Source organism: Gossypium raimondii, chromosome 12, assembly GCF_025698545.1.
Source record: "Gossypium raimondii isolate GPD5lz chromosome 12, ASM2569854v1, whole genome shotgun sequence".
NCBI classification, from domain to species: Eukaryota; Viridiplantae; Streptophyta; class Magnoliopsida; order Malvales; family Malvaceae; genus Gossypium; species Gossypium raimondii.
The window spans coordinates 51,512,334-51,536,278 of record NC_068576.1 but is presented as its reverse complement, the minus strand read 5'-3'; the positions used below and the strand labels follow the sequence as shown (position 1 = coordinate 51,536,278).

Sequence of the window (23,945 nt, the reverse complement as noted above, 5' to 3'; positions counted from 1 at the left end):
TTTTACAATAAATATTTGGTACATAGGAGTAAAATTTTTAACTTCACAAGCAAGGTTAAAATTTTTCCGTATATTCTATTTATTTATTTTAATACAACTTAAGGATATGTAACAAAATTTCAATTTACTCGTAAATTAAAAAATACACCACTAATATACTGAATAATATTTTTTATTCTTATTTCTGCATGCTTTTCAAATTTTCCTTAATTTATTTACTTCATATTTTTCTCATATTTCTTTATGCTTAATTCTTCTCTAATCTTCATTTTCATTAGTTTTCTTTTATTCGATTTCACCCTTTATTTATTCACTAAGTTTTTTTCTTTCTTTTTATAATTTAAAATTTCATTTTGTGTTTATTCAATACGTTAAACTAGTTGGGCCACTCGAGTGTGGTGCCGATGGGAGCACTTGTACACACTCAGGCTGAGATGATGTACATATAGTTTGTACAACCAAGTATAAGCGTGTGATGACCTTGGGTTATTCCAAAATTGGAGGAAAACAAATATATCATACTTTACTGAACATGTTAGTATAAACAATGGACAAATTAGTTTCATGATTACTTTGGCTTTCTTTTTTTTTAGCTCTCTTTAATGTTTTGTTGGTATCTATTCTATCACAAGCTTTAACTTTAATGTCGAGGAAGATGAACATGTTAGTATAAACAATGGATAGATTAGTTTCATGATTACTTTGGCATTCTTTTTTTAGCTCTCTTTAATGTTTTTTTGGTATCTATTCTATCACAAGCTTTAGCTTTAATGTCGAGGAAGATGAATGACAAAAGATTGGCTTTTGTAAAAGCTACGAAAGCTTCAATGTTTAAAACTCTGTCGTATTTAACTTCTACTCAAACCTCTACCTAACCAAACCATAACAAGAGCCAAGTGAGAAGAGTGAAAAGAGTGTAGAAGGGGGGAAATGCCTCCTCACATCTCTCTATATACCACTGAAGCAGTGAAAAGTATTTGGGTTCGTTGGAACATCCGATGGGCCATTTTGTTCAGTCTCTTGTTGCAGGCCCTATTGATTCTTGTGGCTCTACTCAGAAAATCTGCTAGAGGAAAATTCAATATCATCCTCATTAGGTTTGCATTTTTGTTGGCTGACGCAGTTGCCAATTTTGCAATTGGTCTCATCTCCAACAGCCAACATAATCAATATGACAAGGCCGGCCACAACGCCAACCAGAAGCCCGAGGAGAACAGTGATCTATTAGCATTTTGGGCGCCCTTTCTTCTATTACACCTCAGAAGCCCTGATACCATCACAGCTTTTGCTCTCGAAGATAATGAGCTTTGGCTAAGACACTTTTTGGGCCTTGGCTTTCAAGCAGGGGCTGTTGTTTATGCCTTCATCCAGTCACTTCCCAACAAGAGCCTATGGGTTCCCACATTACTCAAGTTTGTGGCTGGTATGATCAAGTACGGCGAGCGGACATGTGCTTTGTATAAGGCGAGCTTGGAAAAATTTTGAGATTCCATACTCAAAAAGCTGGATCCTGGGCCCGACTACGGTAAACTTATAGAGGAATATGACTTTAAGAAAAAGAACAAACTCCCAACACAAATCAGTTTAACACTGGAGCCTAATAAAGAAGCCAAGGCTTCTGATGTTCCACCTAAGACGAACCGCTTGAAGCACTTAGAGGTGGTGCATTATGCTTATAAATACTTCCAAACATTCAAGGGACTTGTTGTTGATCTCATCTTCGGCTTTCATAAGCGCGGCGAGAGTCGTGATTTCTTCAAAATTAGGGACCCTAAAGATGCTCTAAGGGTAATTGAGGTTGAACTCAACTTCTTGTACGAAACTCTCTATACCACGGTGGAAGCTCTACACTTGAGGATGCAGAAGATCTATGTTGGCTATATTTTGCGATTCCTAGCTCTTGCGTGTGTTTTGGCTACTTTTGGAATCTTTAATTTCAAAGTAAACAAACATGAATTCCGTGGAGTTGATATTGGAATCATCTACACCTTGCTTCTTGGTGTTATTGCCCTGGATGTAATAGACATCTTCATACTCATTTTTTCTGATCGAAGTATTGCTTCTATAAAGGACCCTGAACGTCCACCCAAGTGGGCACCCATCTACAAAGCTTTCCTTGTCCTAATGAGGCCATGGTGGAAGACTTTTACATGTAACTGTAAATACGAGCACAGTCCCGAACACGAACTACTTGCCACTCCCCTTGTAGTTCGAAGGTGGTCTGGATCCATCTCATCACACAACTTAATAAGATACTGTCTGAAAAGTAATAGGACAAGCATCCATGAATTCCCTAGTTGGTGGCAGATCATGTTTGAAAGCATACTTCGTTTCTTGAAACTCTATGAATGTTTTGATAAATGTGCTACCTGCATTTGCAACGTCATTGAAGAATGTTTAAGCCCTATTAGAAAAGGTCTAGGTAAAATTTTCTGGCCCTGTTTCGAAAAAATCTTTTCCTTTTGTGCGAAAGATTTAATGGATGAGATGGTGTATGTGTCCCTCGAGCCATTCAGCTTGGACCTATGGATATTCATCTTTGAGGAGTTAAAAACAAAATCTAAGTTTGCAGATACTCCAGAAACCGCAAAGAGAATATCCTTAGCCAGAGGTGAATAGGCTTTGACGGATGCTTGTGAAGATGCAGAACGTGGCAAGCTACTGAGGTATTTAATTGATGTTCCGTATGATGAGAGCATTCTCTTGTGGCTTGCCACAGATCTATGTTACCACCCTGATGATGATAAGGTTCGAAAGAATACAAATCGACAGGACACGGAGAATCCAACAGATCGGCAGGATCATGAGAAGGAGGAATTGACATATCGGCAGTTCAGTAAAACCCTGTCGGATTACATGCTGTATCTTCTAGAATTTAGGCCAACCATGATGTCTGCCGTGACGGGTATTGGGAAAATAAAATTTCGTGACATATGTGCTGAGGTTGAAAGGTTCTTTAAGTTGGTGGATTTACGTCCAAATCAGGATAAGAAGGCTTGCGAAGAATTATTGGGTGTGAAGACGAATGTTGGCTCTCTAGAAGTGAAGGGAGACCCAAGTAAATCAATGTATTGGTGGACAGATGATGGCCTTCAGAAAGTGAAGGGAGGCCCAAGTAAATCAGTGTTGTTTGAAGCATGTATGTTGGCCAAAGAGCTAAATAAGATGAACAATAAGTGGAAAATATGAGCAAAGTGTGGGTGGAATTAGTGTCATATGCAGCAAGTCATTTTCGAGCAAGTACACATGTAGCATATGTAAGCCAAGGTGGAGAGCTTATTACCTTCTTTTGGTTGTTGATGGCTCACTTTGGTCTGGGGGAGCGTTTCCATATCAACGAAGGTCATAATGTAAGAGCGAAATTAATCATGGGAAAGTAATTAAAAAAACAACTTTTTCCATTTTCATGCTTTGTTTTATCTTTTATTGTTATTGCACTAATCCTCAGCTCGAAAAAAGTGTCATGTACTGTAGTTGCTTGCTTAGTCAATTACTGTGTTGTAAGCTCTCCCCTTTACGGAGTAAAGTTTATCTTAACTGAAATAAATTAAAGAGATGAGTTGGTATTAATTATTATTTATAATTTTCGCGTTTATCATTTATTTAAAGGTTGAGAAGAGAAAATGTTCTAATATCTCAAACAGGAGCTTCGTAGAGAACTTGGAGGGCCATGGCCCCCCTAAAATGGTAAAATTTTAATTTAGGTCTTTTATAATTTATAAAATTTTAAATTAGTAATGATAAATTACACTTTAACCCTCAAAAATAATAAAAATTTGATTTAACACTTTATAAATTATAAAGATATAGGTTATTAAAATGATGAAATTACATTTTTATTATCGTAAAAATATATAATTTAATTCTGCCTCAAAATTTTATTTCTGACTCTACCATTGATATCAAAGGAGACATCTTATTATATATACATATAATAAAATTATTGACTAAATTCGGTATCGATTTAAACACTTTCAAGTTACCAACTGAATTGTAACACCCCCTAACCCCAAACCGCCGCCGAAATAGAGTTACAATGCATTACCGAACATATCAGATAATTTACAATAATTCTTAAATAAATATTAACACATTAAGATAAAATCATAAATTCATATAATATTTTAGTAATTGACTTCATTCATTTTTAGAAAAATTTCGGCAGCATTTCTACTTGTTTTTACATAAAACCCCCTGCAATTAGAAACCATATCTTTTCCAATCACAACCAATTCAACCAATTCATTTCACATTCTCATTTTCTATTCTAAATACAATCTAATCGAACTCAATCAATATAATACCAATATAATTTATCAATATGCTAATTAAATAGAAATAGATAAACTTCTTTCATTATAATTCATAAACTTATAATACTAACATTTCCAACCATTTATATTAAAAACATAATAACCTTTATACACATCCTATGTACATGCCACATTACTAAAGAAAATATACATCACCAAAGTTTGTCAAGTCGGTCCGGCTTTGGATCTTTGGTTCGGCTTGACTTCTACAACTGCAAGACGGAAACAACTGCACATTGAGTATGCATATACTCAATGGTATCACTATAATCCAATTTATAATTAAATACATTAAATCACACACATACTTTTTATTACAATTATCACTACTAATAAACAATTCAATCATTTAATATTATCAATTAATTATATATATTTATAAACATCATTTTATTTCTTTATTTCAAATTTCACCTTTTACATATACCATATCATTTAAGTAGTAAACTTATTTCATTTACCCTATTAACTTGACTCGGACTCGATGGATACAGATTCCAACCAAACACACCAAGATACAATAATCAATAACGATATGATAAGAAGATTCAACACACAAAGTGTTGAACTGTAATATGAATAATGATAACGAGATTCGACACACAAAGTGCCGAGTCGATGAATGATAAGATAAAGATTCGACACACAAAGTGCCGAATCGATATGATAACGATGGTCGGCACATAAGTGCTTGATCAGTAAGCCGGCAAATACCCCGTACACTTCCATATCCTATGGCATGCCAACTATATCCAACTAGCCCGACTAGTTAATAGGGTATTTAATTCACTTTTCAGTATAAATTTCCATCTTAATTCAGTATCAATTATAATTCCTTAATTCAATCGGTTTCACAGTATTACAGTAATTCTTTACTTCAGTAATTTCACAATTCAATGCATTATACATAACAATATTCAGTATTTTCACAATTCACTCAAGAATCAAAACAATATCCAAGATCCCATAATTGGTTCGAGATCGGTTTCAATTTCATTACTACATTATAAATTTATTATTTATTACACACTTACCTTAAAATACTTACCACACATAATTAGCAAATTAAACACTTAATAATAATAAAGTTTGAATTATAGTGATACAAACCGTAATTCTCGTGTCTATTCCTCGTCTACTTTTTCCTTTCCTTTCCTCGTGGATGCCTCGGGTGCAATATTAGCTACGAAAAAAATAATAATTTATACTATTAATTACAGCACTAATTATAATAAATAATTAAATTTCTATTTAATTTCTTCCTTATTCTCAATTTAATCCTAATTAAATTCACTTACTTTCCTAATTCAATTCACACTCTATTTCTATTCAAACTTCATCCAAACTCAAATTTAACTATCAAAATTTCAGCATATTTTTCAAATTTCGAATTTTCCTCAATTTAGTCCCTAAAACATAAAACTTATAGTTTCTTTTACAATTTAATCCCTTTTCAATTCTAACTTAAATTTCATGCTATTTAATCCCTAATTCATCTCTTTTGTTCAACTTAAACTATACTTGAAAACCTATGAACTTACAAAACATCAACTTAATCCCATCAAAACTTTGTTTTAAAGCTTTTAAAACATTAGAATTAAGAGAAAAGGGCTAATTTGACTTACCAAATTAAATTTCAAGCTTCAAAACCCTATTTTCCCTTTTTCTTCTTTTCTTCTTTCTCCCTGTTTCTCCCCTGTTTCGTCTCTTCTATTCTGTTTCTTTCCTTTCTTTTGCTTTGTTTTTATTTCATTTTATTTCATTTACTTTATATTATATTAATTAATTATAAATATTACAAATGTATGTATTTTATTAGTACACTTGCATTAAATCATTACCATTCACTTGTTTCAATCTAACTAACTTATCAAATAAAAATCTCATAATATTATTATTTAATTAACAATTATCTTTTACTAAATTTTCAAGTAAATAAATAAATATAATACACTTGTATTTTATTTTTACCACACACTTGGCAAAATCATAATTTATTATTACCCAAAAATCTTATACTAATTATTTAATTACTAAATATCTTTTAATTTAATAATAACTAATAACTAATAATAAATAATAAATATCATTAATTATATAATAAACAAATAAATTCTTAAATTTTATTCCTTTATGCCGCCTCAATCATTTTAAATGGCTTAATTGCCATTTTAGCCCTTTTTACTTTCTTTTAATCTATGATTAGATTTTCACTTCTATTGTAATTTAATCCCTTTTGCTAATTACTCTTAATTGAGCCAAATTCACCTATCTAAAACCTAATTAAACACACAACTAATCTCGTAAGTATTTCTAATAATTATTTATGACTCAGTTTACTAAGACGGAGGCCCGATAATACACACTTTTCTGGTGCCCACGGATTTTGGGTCGTTACATGAATATAATCATATTTATTTTTATATTTAAAATAATTTCATGTACTCATATTTATTTTTATATTTAAATATTGTAACTTTTAATATTTTTAGTAAATTTTAAAACCATAATTTGGCAAGTGTTAATTGACATAAATGCCTACCGAATATCACATCTTAATTACAGATAAGATAGTATTTAAAATATGTTAATTAGATAACTTTATTTAATAATTTATTTAAATTTAAAATTAAAATCTATTCAAAAGTGATTGCATAAATTTTAAATTGGGCTAATTTTCCATTTGGTACTTATACTTTCATAAAATGTCCAATGTAGTACTTGTACTTCAAAAATATCTAATGCGGTACTGAACTATCAATATTTATTTTATTTTGGTGCATATACTTTTATAAAATGTTCAATATGGTATCTCTACTTTGAAAATGTCTAATGTGGTACATGAACTATTAAGATATGTATTATTATGGTACCGGGTTTAACATAAATCAATGAATTGTTAAACCACCAATGAAAAATTGACACAAATTATTTTTCCAAATGATCAAGTCTACATAGATAATATAATATTATGTGAAAAACTAAATGAAACAAAAATATTAAATTGAATTAAATTAAAAGACAAATAACTAAACATGTTATTAATAAAAGGAACTAAATATTAGACTTACATGAAAATAACTTGGAACTTTGAAACCTTAAGGCCTTCGTCTCCTTCTTTCTCCTTTTCTTTTCTTTTTTCTTTCTTTTTCCTTCTGTTTCGTTTTTGTTTTCTATCTTTTAATTCTTTTATTTTATTATACATTAATATATTATTATATAATATAATATATATACTTTTAAGGTTTATTCTAGAATATATATTTAATAAATTCAAAAAATCTACCTTATGCGGCCTCATTAAGAAACAATAGCATAATTGCTTCTTTAGTCCCTTTAATTTTCTTTAATCAATAACTCAACTTTCACCTTTTATGCAATTTAGTCCTTATACCTAATTACTCTTAATTCACTATCAAAACATTAAAATTTTTCAACAAAACTTTAATACCACCTTAATGACACTCCGTAAATATTTATAAAAATATTTACGGCTTGGTTTATAGAAATGAGGTCCCGATACCTCATTTTCCAAAACTACTTGAACTAGAATTTTATCACTCGAATCTAATAATTCATTATAAGATATAAATTATTAATTCAAAAATCTTTTTAAATCCATATTTGACTCATAAATATTAAATAATAAAATTTATTAGCTTATTTGTCGGATTTGGTGGTCTCGAACCACTGTTTCCGACACAATTGAAAATTGGACTATTACAATTAATCCCATCCATTAACGATTTCCATCATTGACGGCATTGACCGTTAAAATACATTGCCGAGCCAATTAAATTGTGACACGTGGTAGCTTTTGGTTTTTTTTTTAAATATTTTTCTATAGAAAAAGATTAAAAAATTATAAAAAATAAAAATTTCAAATATTAAAAAATATTACAAATATTAAAATTGATATAAACTTATTAAAGCCATAAAAACTTATAAATATTATAAAAATATTAAAAAAATCTAATATACTATAAAAGATTATAAAATTAATAAAAAAATATTTAGGATTTTATAAAGACATATTAAAAATATATAAAATCATAAAAAAATATTAAAGGTATTAGAATTGATATAAGCTTATAAAAATTATAAAAAAAAATCATAAAAACTTAACTGGATTTGAACCGACTAGACCCAAATCAGCAAGCGTATTGGTTCAAAGGAAGTTATTAGACCAATTGACATGCGAACTGGACGGTTGAATTGATTTTTTTAATGTTTTTCAATTTTTTAATGTTTTATTTAATTGAACTGGATGGATCAGTTGAACTAGCAAACCGATGGCATGACTGGTTCGACCACCAGTCTGATTTTGAAACCTTGGTCAGAATATTTCATTATGATATAAGCTAATAGTTGGATAATAAAATTTTAATTTGATAATTTTTTTTTAAAAAAAATCGGTTCAACCACCCGGTTCCCAAGTTAACCGGTCTAATAGCTTTCCTTGGATTGGTACCCCAGCCTATTTTGGGCTAATCAATCCAATTTAAGTATTTATGATTTTTTTTAAATTTTTATAAGTTTATATCAATTTTATTATTTTTAAGAAGTCTAATACATTCTTTAATATTAAATAAGTTTTATTAATTTATAAATTTTTTTACAATTTATTAGATTTTTTTATTTTTATAATACTTTTAAGTTTTTATCATTTTAATAAGTTTATATCAATTTTAATATTTTTAGTATTTTTAATAATTTTGTTGACACCATTTTTTGATAAAACGAGGTCGACTTGGATTTCAAAAATGAAAACGAAAAATGGGAGTCGCCACCAATCCTTTTTTTGATGAGGTGTGATCGGGTCACCTCGTAAAACGGTTGTTTTTAATAAACGATTTAGATTTTATTAAAACAACAATTTTGGTCCACGAAATTCAGAAAAACAGGTTCGAGAGTCGATTACGCACGAGGAAGGGTTAGCACCCTCGATACGCCCAAAATTGGTACCTAGTCAATTACTTAATGTCTTGGTGTCGAAAATTAAAAACTCGAAAAGAATTTAAAAATACGATCCCTCTTTATATTGCGTTACTTTAAAATTACTCGAATAAATCAAAATGGAAAATGCCTTCTTATCTAAAAGTAACAAGATGTCACGTCCAGTAAGTTAGGACACAACACATCGTATTTTTAAGAGTAAGCTTGCCTTTATTTTTTGTTTAAACCTCATTTATTTTAATTTTTAAAGGATATTCGGTTATTTAGGATCAACGCTAGAAAAATCGAAGCTCAGTAAGTTAGGGCACGATTTTCTCGAATTTTCTAAATACGGAATATGGCCTTTATTTTCGAAAAATCCTCGTATCGAGAAAACAACGTGTCATATCCAATGCGTTAGGACACAACGTATTGAAATCCCGATAATGAGCTTTTATTTATGTTTTTTATTAAAGAGCATTCTCGATTATTTAGATTCAACGAAAAAAATTAGAACCCAGCACGTTAGGGCCCAATTCTCTCGAAGATCCCAAGTATCGAGTATTGCCTTTATTTCCAAAATTTTCCTTTTTTACGAATTTGGGTAGAAATTAATGTAATGTTAAAAACAATATGCAGATGAAGGGTTATATCGATGGATTGATAATATACAACATGGAGAAATTGTTTACGACCAAAATATTAAACGAATGAATCACTATAGCATGTAAATACGAGTAAACGAAATAATACACATGGCGGTAATAATTACACAACACATCAAATACAAATATTAATAATCAAAGCAAACGAGACAAAATAATATATAAATCAATTTAAAGAAAATAATAACTCAAAATAAATAATCTATAGAGACAATTAAAATAAATAATAAATGATCCGAAATAACAAATAAAAACTAAAATAAAAATGAAGCTAATTAAAATAAAAATATATATAAACATAGAAAACAATTTTTTAAATATATATATATATATATAACAATTTGAAAAATATATACATAAACTTACAATAAACAATATATAAAAGAAATTTAAATAAATCATATGTAAAACAGTTTCAAATAAATAGTAAATATAAAACTTAAAATAAATAATGATGAAAGAGCATTTTAATAAATAAATAAATTAAAAGGACTGATGATGAAATTGAAATGGAATTAAAATTGAGGCTTTAATCGCAAAATTATAAACAATTGCAAGAAATTTGAAATAAGATCTTGTTGATGACATGAGGGACCTTCAGGGAAATATTCCCCACCCCTAAACACAGTCAGAGTTTGTGCATGGTCTAAGGACCATATTGAAATGAAGGTCAAAATTCTCGGCCCAAATTAAAAAAAACCAAAAGTAGCATATTGTAATATACTACAAAAGCGGAGGGGCTGAAACTGCAAATAGCCCCTCCAAGCCAAAACACGCAGATCTCCCCAGTGGTCGGGTTATGAAGGGTTGGCCAAAAGCAGCACCGCTTTTGAGACCTATCTTGACTGAGCCAAAACGATGCCGTTTGGCCTTGCTATATAAATTAATTTTTTTTAAAACCCCTATTTTTACTTTCCCTTTCAAAAAAAAAAAAAACAGAGAAAACCTCTCAACCCCCTCTCTCCCTCTCTCTGCTTTCGAGAAAAGGGCCGACCGTTGGCCACTGTGGCGGCCGCCGGTCGCCAGCGACACCGCCGCCGCCCACGGTGGCCGAAAAACCCCAAATTTCTAATATTTAGCCCTTTTTAAGCCTAGATTTTAGATCAAGGAGGAAAATGCCTAAAAATAGAAAAAATTTGAAAAAAATTCAACATTTGCCCTTCTCTGTCGACTTCGACGCCGGGGAAAGCGTCCGACGACGAGCCACGAAGCGGCACAGGTGAGTCTTCTTCTTTTTCCTTTCCTTTTTATTATTTAGTATGCGAAAACACAAAACAAAAAACCAATAAAGATGAAAATAAAAAAAGGAATAAAAAATAGAAGTTTCACCTCTGAAGTTGGTTTTTTGTTTCAGTTTTCTTTTTTATTAATGATCGTAAAAAAACCAAGAAGAGAAAATACATCGATATTTCATGGCTTTTATAGCCGATTTACAGAACTGTTAATCTCTTCTTTTTTGTCTTTTGCTATTTGTTTCCTCTATTGGTTGCATTGATTTCTCTCTGCAGTGTCGGTGCTGGGCGTGGGCGTGGGCATCTGGCCGTGAGAGCGAGCCTAAGGGGCGGTGGGAGCAAGGCATGCGGCTAGGGTTTCTGCCTTTCTTTTTGTTTGGGTGAAATTGTTTTAGATTTTGGGCCATTTGGGCTTTAGGGTTTTGGTTTATTTGGGCATTGTAATTTGGGTAGTGGATTTATTTTTGTTTTGGGTTTGTTGGTTATTTATTTGGGCTTTGTTTTTATTTGGGTTTTATTGTCTGGGCCCGGGCAGAATTTGGGTCGTACAGATTTTATATTTTTTTTCTTATTTTTTGTTTTTTAATCATTTTATGGGAAAATATTAGATTAAACCAGAAGTTGCACGTGTCACGATTTGTTTGGTCCAATTATTTTAATGGTCAACGTGGTCAATGATGAAAACCGTTACTAGAGCAGATTAATTGATTATTTTAGTTAACGACAGAAGCTTAGGGTTTAATTGATTTTTTTGTTTTGCATTTCTTTAAAGGGCTTTTTTTAACATATAAGCCTTAAAATTATATTTATTAAAAATCAATGGCAAATCCTGGACTAAATTGTGGGGAGTCTAGTAAAATTTTTAAAAATTTTAGGAGTTCAATGAGAATATTTTTAAAAAAAACTAGGGGTCTGATTAAAATTATAGTAAACTATACAAAATGGTCACCCAACTATGCATGCATTCCTGTTTTGGTCACCTAACTTTAAAAATTTTAAATTTAGGCACTAATGTTTGAATTTGTTCTTGTTCTGGTCACCCGCTGTTAAATTGATAACAGAAAGTATTTTTCTAACTGGTATAATAACACATTTAGTCATCTATACTTAAAGATTTTTTTAAAGGTTTTTCCATTTTATGTACTGAATTGAATAATTTCAATCATAAATAAACCAATTAATAGATGTGGAATGCCTATGTTTTAAAAGCTGAAAGCTTTGATTAAGAAGTTTCAAGATCAAATTGATACAATTTTTAAATGTGAAGGGTTAAACTTATTGAATTGTTTAAAAGTAAGATCAAATTAATAGAATATGTAAGTATTGAGGACTAAATGTGCTATTATACTAGTTAGAAAAAAGGTTTTTCATTATCAGTTTAATGACGAGTGACTAAAATAGGAACGAATTCAAACATTAGTGCCTAAATTGAGAATTTTTAAAGTTGGGTGATAGAAACAGGAACGCGAGCTTAGTTGTGCGACCATTTGTATAGTTTATATTAAAATTTTTGTGAGATTAATGAGAATTTTCAAAAAATATTTAAGAGAGCTTAATTAAAATATTCAAAAATAAGAAGAAGGTATAATGAGAATTTTTAAAATTTTGAAAGGGCTTAATTAAAATTTTCTAAAAACTTCAAGAGAGAAATATAAATTTCCAAAAAATTTGGGAGTCTAATTAAAACTTTCTAAAAAATTCAAGGGAGAAATCAAAATTTCTCAAAATTTTGGGAGACCAAGTCCCCTTACGCCCCCACAAGGATCCACCCTTGTAAAAAATAATCAACAACCGAGTTATAGGTGAAATAGTAAAGTAGTTATAGATAAGCATTCTTTAGGCTTCGAGTTTATATATATTGGTATTTTTCATGTAAATTTCACAGTACATATTCAATATTGCTCCCAAAGTTCAAACCTAAGTTCTTCTTAAGATTGTAATGTGTCTTAGTATTCTATTCGTCACTTGTTGGTTATATATATATATACCTTTATTGCTGTTTTAGTTAAATATGTCATTATAAAAATAGTAAAAAGACGAGAACACCTTTATATCAATACTAAATTCGTTATTAAAAGAGGACTTTTTAAATAATTTGTTGACTGAATCAATGTTGATTTTACTCGTGACACTTGAGTATAACTATCTTAAAATTAAAGTTTTAAAACAGGAAAATTTTAAGAAGTTTAGAAAACAAATAATTAAGCAAGATTCACATGATTCATGAGGCCTTCATTACTAATCGATCCAAAACTTTATGGTAGCTATGGAAGAGGGTGGAGAATAAAGTGAGTTACTTGTGGGAAGAAGCAATAAAGTGCAAAATTAAAATGGGGAATGGAGCTTGTGTTTCACTCACTTCCATCATCAAATGAATGAATTGCCTTTTCTTGGAATAAGAATGGCTTGCATTTAAACCATGTCCATGTCGGATAAATGTGCAAAAAGAAAAAAAGTGTAATATTTTAACAACTCCTTACTTAAGAATCACAGCCAAGTATAAACGTGTGATGAACTTGGGTTATTCCAAGATTGGAGGAATATAAATATATCATACTTTACTGAATATGTAAGTATAAATAATGGACAAATTAGTTTCATGGTTACTTTGGCTTTCTTTTTTTTAGCTTTCTTTAAAGTTTTGTTGGTATCTATTCTATCACAAGCTTTAACTTTAATGTCGAGGAAGATGAATGATGAAAGATTGGCTTTTGTAAGAGCTACGAAAGCACAACTCAACATGTTAAGAAAATTAGCTCCTCGCCATTTGTGAGGCAAGAATGAGGTGCATTCTGAATTTTACTTGTATTCTTCCGGTTTAAAGAAGATTGTATAAGTGTTGTGCTTGCCCTGTTACTTAATTAAATAAGGATTAGTTGTTGTAATTTTTATTCTCTTTTGTATTATATATATATATATATATATATATATATCAATTTAATGATATCTGTGAAATTTGCTTCATATTTGATTCTCCCAGACTGCATTGTTGCGAGAGGTTGGTTCCTAATGAGCTTTTTCAGATTTCGTTGTAGTTGTCGCTTGTGCCACGGGCCTGGATTGCCTAGCAGGCACATCATTTTATTGTATTTTAAATGTTACTTTATTGTACGGTTATTATATTTTAGCAGAGAATAGGTGTAAGGATTTACTTTTTGAGGAAAAGAATATTTTAAATGTTTCTATGGGTATGCATTTCGGTTCAGAAGATTCAGATTTATAATGCTTAGAACTATTTAGTCTTTTTTCAACTCATAAATAGGAGGATAATATGCTTCAAAGTATTCAAATTTACGTCTTCTTGCATTAGTAATAATGTCTATATCAATTAATCATAAAATTCAATCGGCTAAATAATTTGGATTTTATATATTAGAAGTTAAATAAACTAAATTAATCATAAAAATTGATTAAATCAAACCGACTGAATCGAAAATTTTTATTTTTCAAATTATTATGTCAAAATCAATAGTTACTGCAGTATTGCTCAACTGAAATCTAAAGTTTAACAAAATTGTCTAACTAAAATTACTTTATCAATTAAAATTCTCCCATACTTTCTCGGACTTGAAACCAAAGATGAAATGTATATTTAGTGTTTGATAAATCAGTTGGGTTGGGGTTTTACTGAGTATTGGGTATATATATTGAGTGTTTATTGTATTTTGAATTTAGGTATGTAAATGGGTTTGGGGTCTAATAATTATTTTTTTATTTGATTTATTCAATGTAAAATATCAAAATTGAACACTAAGTGAATAAATCAATTAAACTAGACTTTGAAATCGACTAAACCTTAAAAAAAAAAAGAAGAAGAAGAAGAAAATTTTCGGTTCCATTCATTTTGGGTTTGCGAAACTTTTGCACACCCCTAATTACTATTATGATACTGTCCAAGCTTTGCATTGGATTAGCTTACTTGAGACCTAATTAGAATTTTTATTTCTTTTCTACAAACATTAATCTCTATTTACTAATTCAGTCTTAATTTAATTGGCATGTTATTGTTGCCAATATAGAAGGATTTGGATTCAAGTGCGCTGAAAAATATTATCCTTCTATTTATGGGTTAGAGAAGGACTATGGGTAGTTCTATGCAGTGTGTCTATGACCAGAACCTATATTATAATAAACTTGAATTTAATGGAGAATTTTAACAAAAAAATATTCACTTAGTAGCTATGTAACAAAAATATATATATTATAATAGACTTAAATTTAATGGAGAATTTTAACGATATTAACGATCTTTAGAAATTCAAGTCAAGATTTAAATCGAGTAAGATATTTAGATTAACCAAAAATATTATAAAAGTTGAAAACTAAAATTAAAATTCAAGGTTGAATTTTTTCAAACTTCAACATTGTATAAAGATAAAAAGTGAAATTTAAAATTTAAACAGATATAATCCGAATCTATAATAAGATGGTGTATTTACCACTTATACATAGACTCTTCAACTTAAATTGTTGCACTTTGATAATAATAGTTTAGTCTTTCTTTTCCTTTATTCCCTTTTCCCTTTTATTTACTTGATATTCACTTATTCTTTTCTATTTCTAAAAAAAAAAGTCTCCATCCTTCTTTCTTTTATAATTATTTAATTTTATATAATTTACATTCCTACTTTTTTTCCTTTCCTCTTCTTCCTTCCTTGATTCTTTTTGTTAGTTTTGTTTTCCTAAATCATTTTTATTTGCAATATTTTGGATAAAAGTATAAACCATGTCAGTGTTAGATAAAAGTGCAAAAAGAAAAAAGTGTAATATTTTAACAATTCCTTACTTAAGAATCACAGCCAAGTATAATCGTGTGATGACCTTGGGTTATTCCAAAATTGGAGGAAAATAAATATATCATACTTTACTGAACACATTAGTATAAACAATGGACAGATTAGTTTTATGATTACTTTGGCTTTAATTTTTTAGCTTTCTCTTTAAAGTTTTGTTGGTATCTATTCTATCACAAGCTTTAGCTTTAATGTCGAGGAAGATGAATGACGAAAGATTGGATTTTGTAAGAGCTACGAAAGCACTAGTGTTTAAAACTCTGTAGTATTTAACTCCTACTCAAACCTCTACCCACCAAACCATAACAAGAGCCAAGTGAGAAGAGTGAAAAGAGCGTAGAAGGGGGGAAATGCCTTCTTACATCCCTCTACACATCAGTAAAGCAGTGAAAAGTATTTGGGATCGATGGAACATCCGAGGGGCCATTTTGTTCAGTCTCTGGTTGCAGGTCCTATTGATTATGGTGGCTCCACTCAGAAAATCTGCCAGAGGAAAATTCAATATCATCCTCATTTGGTTTGCATATTTGCTGGCTGACGCAGCTGCCAATTTTGCTGTTGGTCTCATCTCCAATAGCCAACGCAATCAATATGACAAGGTCGGCCACAAGGCCAACCAGAATTCCGAGGAGAATAGTGATCTGTTAGCATTTTGGGCGCCCTTCCTTCTATTACACCTCGGAGGCCCTGATACCATCACAGCTTTTGCTCTCGAAGATAATGAGCTTTGGCTAAGACACTTTCTGGGCCTTGGCTTTCAAGCAGGGGCTGTTTTTTATGTCTTCATCCAGTCACTTCCCAATAAGAACCTATGGATTCCCACATTACTCATGTTTGTGGCTGGTATGATCAAGTACGGCGAGCGGACAAGTGCTTTGTATAATGCGAGCTTGGACAAATTTCGAGATTCCATGCTCAAAGAGCCAGATCCTGGGCCCAACTATGCTAAACTTATGGAGGAATATGACTTCAAGAAAAAGAACAAACTCCCAACACAAATCAGTTCGACGCTGGAGCCTGATAAAGAAGCTAAGGCTTCTGATATTCCACCTAAGACGGACCGCTTGAAGGACTTGGAGGTGGTGCATTATGCTTATAAATACTTCCAAACATTCAAGGGACTTGTTGTTGATCTCATCTTCAGCTTTCGTGAGCGCGACGAGAGTCGTGATTTCTTCAAAATTAGGGACCCTGAAGATGCTCTAAAGGTAATTGAGGTTGAACTCAACTTCTTGTATGGAACTCTCTATACCAAGGTGGAAGTTCTACACTTGAAGACGAAGAAGATCTATGTTGGCTATATTTTGCGATTCCTAGCTCTTGCGTGTGTTTTGGCTACTCTTGGAATCTTCTATTTCAAAGTAAACAAACATGAATTCCGTGGAGTTGATATTGGAATCACCTACACCTTGCTTCTTGGTGCCATTGCCCTGGATGTAATAGCCATCTTTATGCTCATTTTCTCAGATCGGAGTATTGCTTCTATAAAGGACCCTGAACGTCCACCCTGGTGGGCACCCATCTATAAAGCTTTTCTTGTCCTCATGAGGCCATGGTGGAAGAATTGTACATGTAACTGTAAGTACAAGCACAATTCCGAACACAAACTACTTGCCACTCCCCTTGTAGTTCGAAGGTGGTCTGGATCCATCTCGTCACACAACTTAATAAGGTACTGTCTGAAAAGCAATAGGAAAAGCATCCATGAATTCCCTAGTTGGTGGCAGATCATGTTTGAAAGCATACTTCGTTTCTTGAAACTTTATGAATGTTTTGATAAATGTGCTACCTGCATTTGCCACGTCATTGAAAAATGTTTAAGCCCTATTAGAAAAGGTCTAGGTAAAATTTTCTGGCCCTGTTTCGAAAAAATCTTTTTCTTTTGTGCGAAAGATTTTATGGATGAGATGGTGTATGTGTCACTCGAGCCATTCAGTCTGGACCTATGGAAATTCATCTTTGTGGAGCTAAAAACAAAATCTGAGTTTGCAGATACTCCAGAAACCGCAACGAGAATATCCTCAGCCAGAGGTGAATGGGCTTTGACGAATGCTTGTGAAGAACCAGAACGTGGCAAGTTACTGAAGTATCTAACTGGTGTTCCCTATGATGAGAGCATTCTCTTGTGGCACATTGCCACAGATCTGTGCTACCACCATGATAATGAGAAGGATCAGAAGAATAACCGGCAGGATGATGACACGGAGAATCCGACAGATCAACAAGATAATAAGCATGAGGAATTGACATATCGGCAGTTCAGTAAAACCTTGTCGGATTACATGCTGTATCTTCTAGTATTTCGGCCAACCATGATGTCTGCTGTGGCGGGTATTGGGAAAATAAGATTTCGTGACACATGTGCTGAGGCTGAAAGGTTCTTTAAGATAAGGGATTTACATCGAAATCAGGACGAGAAGGCTTGCGAAGAATTACTGGGTGTGAGGACGGATGTTGGCCCTCAGGAAGTGAAGGGAGACCGAAGTAAATCAGTGTTGTTCGATGCATGTATGCTGGCCAAAGAGCTAAATAAGATGAACAATAAGTGGAAAATAATGAGCAAAGTGTGGGTGGAATTAGTGTCATATGCGGCTAGTCATTGCCGAGCAAGTACACATGCAGCAGATGTAAGCCAAGGTGGAGAGCTTATTACCTTCTTTTGGTTGTTGATGGCTCACTTTGGTCTGGGGGAGCAGTTCCAAATCAACGAAGGACATGCAAGAGCCAAATTAATCGTGGGAAAGTAATTAAAACAACATTTTTTTCCATTTTCATGCTTTGTTTTATCTTTTATTGTTACGGCACTAATCCTCAGCTAGAAATAAGTGTCATGTACTGTAGTTGCTTGCTTAGTCAATTACTGTGTTGTAAGCTCTCCCCTTTACGGAGTAAAGCTTATCTTAACTGAAATAAATTAAAGAGATGAGTTGGTATTAATTCTTATTTATAGTTTCTGTATTTATCATTTCATTTAAAGGTTGGGAAGAGAAAATGTTCTAATATCTCAAATAGTGGTCGAGCTTAGTAGAGAACTTGGAGGGCCATGGCCACTCTAAAATGGTAAATTTTTAATTTAGGTCTTTTTAATTTATAAAATTTTAAATTAGTAATGATAAAATTACAATTTAACCCTCAAAGATGATAAAAATTTGATTTAACATTTTATAAATGATAAAATATAAATTATTTAAATGATGAAATTACATTTTATTATCGTAAAATATTTTTCTAACTCAATCATTGATATCAAAGGAGACATCTTATTAGATTATATATATATAATAAAATTATTGACTAAATTCAGTATCGATTTAAACACTTACGAGTTACAAACTGAATATAATCATTAATTTTTAAGAATAATTTCATGTACTCATATTTATTTTTATATTTAAATATTGTAACTTTTAATATTTTTAGTAAATTTTAAAATCCAATACATGATAACTTGGCAAGTGTTAATTGACATAAATGCCTACCGAATATCACCTCTTAATTACAGATAAAATATGTTAATTAGATAACTTTATTTAATAATTTATTTTAAATTAAAATTAAAATCTATTCAAAAGTGATTTGCATAAATTTTAATTGGGGTAATTTTGCATTTTGTACTTATTCTTTTATAAAATGTCCAATGTAGTACTTGTACTTTGAAAATATCTAATGCGGTACTGAACTATCAATATTTATTTTATTTTGGTACACATACTTTTATAAAATGTTCAATATGGTATTTCTACTTTGAAAATGTCCAATGTGGTTTTGAACTATCAATATATGTATTATTATGGTACTTGGTTTTAACATCGTTAGTGAATTGTTAAACTAGCTAATGATAAATTGACACAAATATTTTTTCAAATGATCAAGTCTACATGGATAATGTAATATTATGTGAAAAACTAAATAAAACAAAAATATAAATTGAATTAAATTAGAAAACAAATAACTAAACATATGATTAATAAAAAGAACTAAATATTAGACTTACATGATTATACTTGTATTTTCGTGGATAATAAAAATGTTACTAAAAATCAGTTAAAATATTATTTCAAATGGAAATTTCTTTGGAGAAGATGATCATTTACTTAAATACAGAAAATGATGTTTCAACTTAAGTTTAATATTTTTTATTAATCATATGTTTTGTTATTTGTTTTAGTTTAACTTTTGTTTTATTTAGTTTTCACATAATATTGTATTATCTACATGGATTTGATGATTTGGAAAAGAATTCTACATGTCAAATTTTCATTGGCTAGTTTAGCAATTTACTAAGATATTAACATTAGATACCGTAATAAAACACATATTGATAGTTTAGGTATCACATTGGACATTTTCAAAGTACATGTGCCACATTCAACATTATATGAAAGTGCAAGTACCATAATAAAACGCATATTATTAGTTTAGGTACAACATTGAACATTTTCAATGTACAAATACTACATTAGATATTTCATGAAAGTAGAGGTACCAAATGTGACATTATCCCTTTTAAATTCAAGCAAAACAAATTATGCGGGAAAAGCTGGCTAAGTGTATGAGCATGGATATAAAGGAATGGGTCTTTGTGAATGTCTCCAGTCCTGAACGTTTCGCTAGAAATACAAGGGATTGGGATGTATGGTTCGGTATTGTTTGCTGGTGTCTATGGTCGAGACGCAATAAGATGATCTTTGACTGTGAGAGGGGGTATGGGAGAGAAGCGTTCGGTTATGGCATGAGTTTTGCAACACCCATATCGAGAAACATTGGAAATCATACGGCCCACAAGGACTGAACAATTGCCGTGGATAAGGTGGAATCCTCCCCCTTTGGGGTGGTTGAAGATAAACAGTGACGGAGTACGTATGACTGATTCGAGACTTTCCACTTGTGGTGGTGTAATGCGTGACCATGCTGTGAAATGGCTTGCTGGTTTTGCAAGGAAGGTTGGCACTTCGACAGACTCTAATGCTGAGCTTTGGGGGGCATACGATGGCCTTAAAATGGCTTGGGCAGTTGGTGCGCAGCAGGTCATTCTTAAGATGGAGAGCATGGCGGCAGTTAAGCTAATTGGCTAGACGTATACGAAAGTTTTTGCAAACGCTTTAATCCGAGCAATCCAGCAAATGCTGCAGTGGTCTTGGGTGGTTCGAGTAGTGCATATATACAAAGAAGGTAACTGTGTAACTGAGGCAATAACGAACGTAGTAAGATCAAGAGAGTTGGGCTTCATTTCTTTCAGGAACTATCAGAGCAAGTCACTCCATTTTTGCAGGCCGATAATGCCGGTGCAGCGTTAAATAGAAAAGTTTATATATAAAAGCTAGTTTTCCTTTCATTTCCTTTTAAATACAATTTTGTTTTCAGCTGATACTATTTTTTGAACGAGAAACTAATTAATTCTTATAGCATATTAAAAAGTTAATAGTAAATTATTACAAGAATTTGTAGTATATTAATATAAAATTTAATTTACTTGGTCTCATATTTTAAAAGTTTAGTTGAAATAATAACATCGTATATATATATATTAATTGTTGAAAATTTTGAAACTCTTAATTTGGTGTTAGAGGGAGTGTTTACTCCTTGATTGATATAATTTTATATTAAAGGTGTTGACAATTTATTAAATAGATTATTTGGGCTATACTAATTATACAATTGATATCTCGTCCATTATAGAATATCATATTATTGAGGAATCTTATATTGGTGATTAGATTGGTTCGAAATTACCCAAGACAATCTCTTAGATTGTGGGCTTTGGATTGAATCCTGATTCTAGTTACTGAGTTGTTAAAAGTTCATATTTACATTGTTTGTTGTTTAAGGGGAATTGATATAGATCTTTGTATGTAAGCAAGTCTAAAAGCAAAGTGAGAGACTTGTATAGGTGAATGTATTATAAGAGAGTTAATTACTTAATTTGTTCTTGTGATAATATTATTGTATGAGTGCAATTTAATAGTAAAATTTTTGTGTTGTGATTTTAGTTGAACGGTTTGATTCTCAGTGACGGTTTCATTATTTTATCAATATTTTTTTGAGGATAAAGCAAATTCCATTAAAACAAACCACTGTTAGAAGTTGCACTCTAATCCCAAGCCAATAGGCTCATTCAATACTCCCAGTCCTATGATCCTCTTCTACAGTGGTGTCCAAAGTAGCATCCAATTGCAAAATATTCAAAAGGCGATCAGGTATATATGGCTAAAAGAAAAACGGGTTGTAAAAGATAAAGCCACCCTAACAAGATTGTGAGTCGCCTTATTTGTCTTCCGTCGAGTCCATTGGAAGGACTAATGATGAAACTGAGATTTCAACATTAAACAATCTTGTAAGATCAAACCAAACTTGGAAGAATATATGTACGCGGATTCAATGCATTAACTACTTTCAAGTAATTAAACTTTAGAATTATATATAATCTTTCTGCAGTGATTTGAGCCTAGACATAGCTTCCCTTCTATAACCTGGGACTCGACTAAACACTATTATTTTTGTATTTGTTTTTATTCATATTTAACATATATGTTATTGTAAAGGATGACTAGTCGAGGTAGAGGAAAAGGTAAATTTCAAGGGGTTCATGATGAATTTTTGGAAGTAATTCTATATCTAAAGGGAATTTTAAAGAAAGAGTTCCTGTCAATAACTAAATCATACATGTGAAATCGAAGAAGATGAATATAACTTATACAACCGCACAACCGAAATCAACGCTCTCAACATACGTATTGCTCTTTTTTCTATGGTCATTGCTTCTTTTTTTGGGGGGTAATGCTCATTTTCCTTTGATAATATTGAGATGTGAATTTTCATGTCTGTCGCGAGAACTATTTTACTTAAATATCATTGGCTTGGTTTCGGTGGGTTTTAAGATCTAAAGGAAGCATACTGGTGGACTTGAAAATTAAAACTCGAAAATCAAAGTTGGTGGATACTTCCTTATGTAATGGGGCATTGCTTTTTGCTCCCTTATGCGCTCTTTGCTTGTATGGTGAAAGTCTTTTTAATGAAATTTTATCATCTTTAAAAAAAAAAAATTTAACCTTTTAAAAAAGAGTTAAATAATTTTTAATAGAAACAATGAATAAAACATAAATTTTTAACATTGTTGACATGATAGTCTATATCCATATCATGCTAATATAACATCATTTGTCTTATATATCAACAAATAATTCAAAAATTATAAAAAATAAATCAATATACATATATACACATGTGGATTATCATGTAAGTTGTTACGTTTAAAATTTTAACATTTTAGTCAAGATTCTCGTTAAAAAATCATTTCGACTTTTTTTAAAAAGTTGATTGTCAAAATTGGCTCATTTTAAAAGGTTGAGGTCAAATTTAGTTCAAACAAAGAATAAAGACCAAATTGACAAAAAATGTAAATATTAAAAGCTAATTTTATATTATGCCAAAAAAGTGATACCAACTGAGATTTAATATAAGCTTAAACTCACATACTTTTAATTTTTGCAACAATAATATTAAATAAATTAAGACTTAATTGGTTATTTTTTAAATAAGACAAGTAACTTAAAAAAAGTAAAGAATTTTTCCTCTCACCCTTTTTTTTCCCTTTATATACTTCATCTTCACATATTCTTTTCTTTGTCTTGGAAAAAATTGTCCTCATCTCTTCTTTTATTCCTATTTTCTCTAACCTTTAATTTTTAATAATTCTTTAATTTTATATAATTTTCATACCTACTTTATTTTTTCATTGAAATTATTTTTAATATTTTCCTTTACTCTTCTTCACTCAATCCTTATTTATTAGTTTCATTTTCTTAGATAATTTTTATTTGTTGTTCACTTTTTTCGACTTTTCATTTACTTCACTTTTGACCTTCACTACTTCTTTATTTCCTTCTTTTTTCCTTCTAATTTTTGCCCTTGCATTTATCACTTTATTGTTCTTATTTGGTTTATGTCACATTTGGCCCTCAAATTATACTCGTTTTTCATTTTGGTACCTGAACTATTCTTTAATTA

General features: G+C 31.0%; 2 protein-coding genes across 2 annotated transcripts; both read left to right on the top strand.

Moving 5' to 3' along the window:
* Positions 1-930: 930 nt before the first annotated feature.
* On the top strand, positions 931-3,189 carry LOC105762259 (uncharacterized). Its single transcript, XM_052625312.1, has 3 exons — positions 931-1,423; positions 1,538-2,611; positions 2,720-3,189. The coding sequence occupies exons 1-3, from the start codon at positions 931-933 to the stop codon at positions 3,187-3,189; spliced, it is 2,037 nt and encodes a 678-aa protein (XP_052481272.1).
* Positions 3,190-16,152: 12,963 nt separating this feature from the next.
* Positions 16,153-18,875, top strand: LOC105764970 (uncharacterized). The gene has a single exon (XM_012583818.2). The coding sequence runs from the start codon at positions 16,289-16,291 to the stop codon at positions 18,683-18,685; it is 2,397 nt and encodes a 798-aa protein (XP_012439272.1). The 5' UTR covers positions 16,153-16,288; the 3' UTR covers positions 18,686-18,875.
* Positions 18,876-23,945: the final 5,070 nt, after the last annotated feature.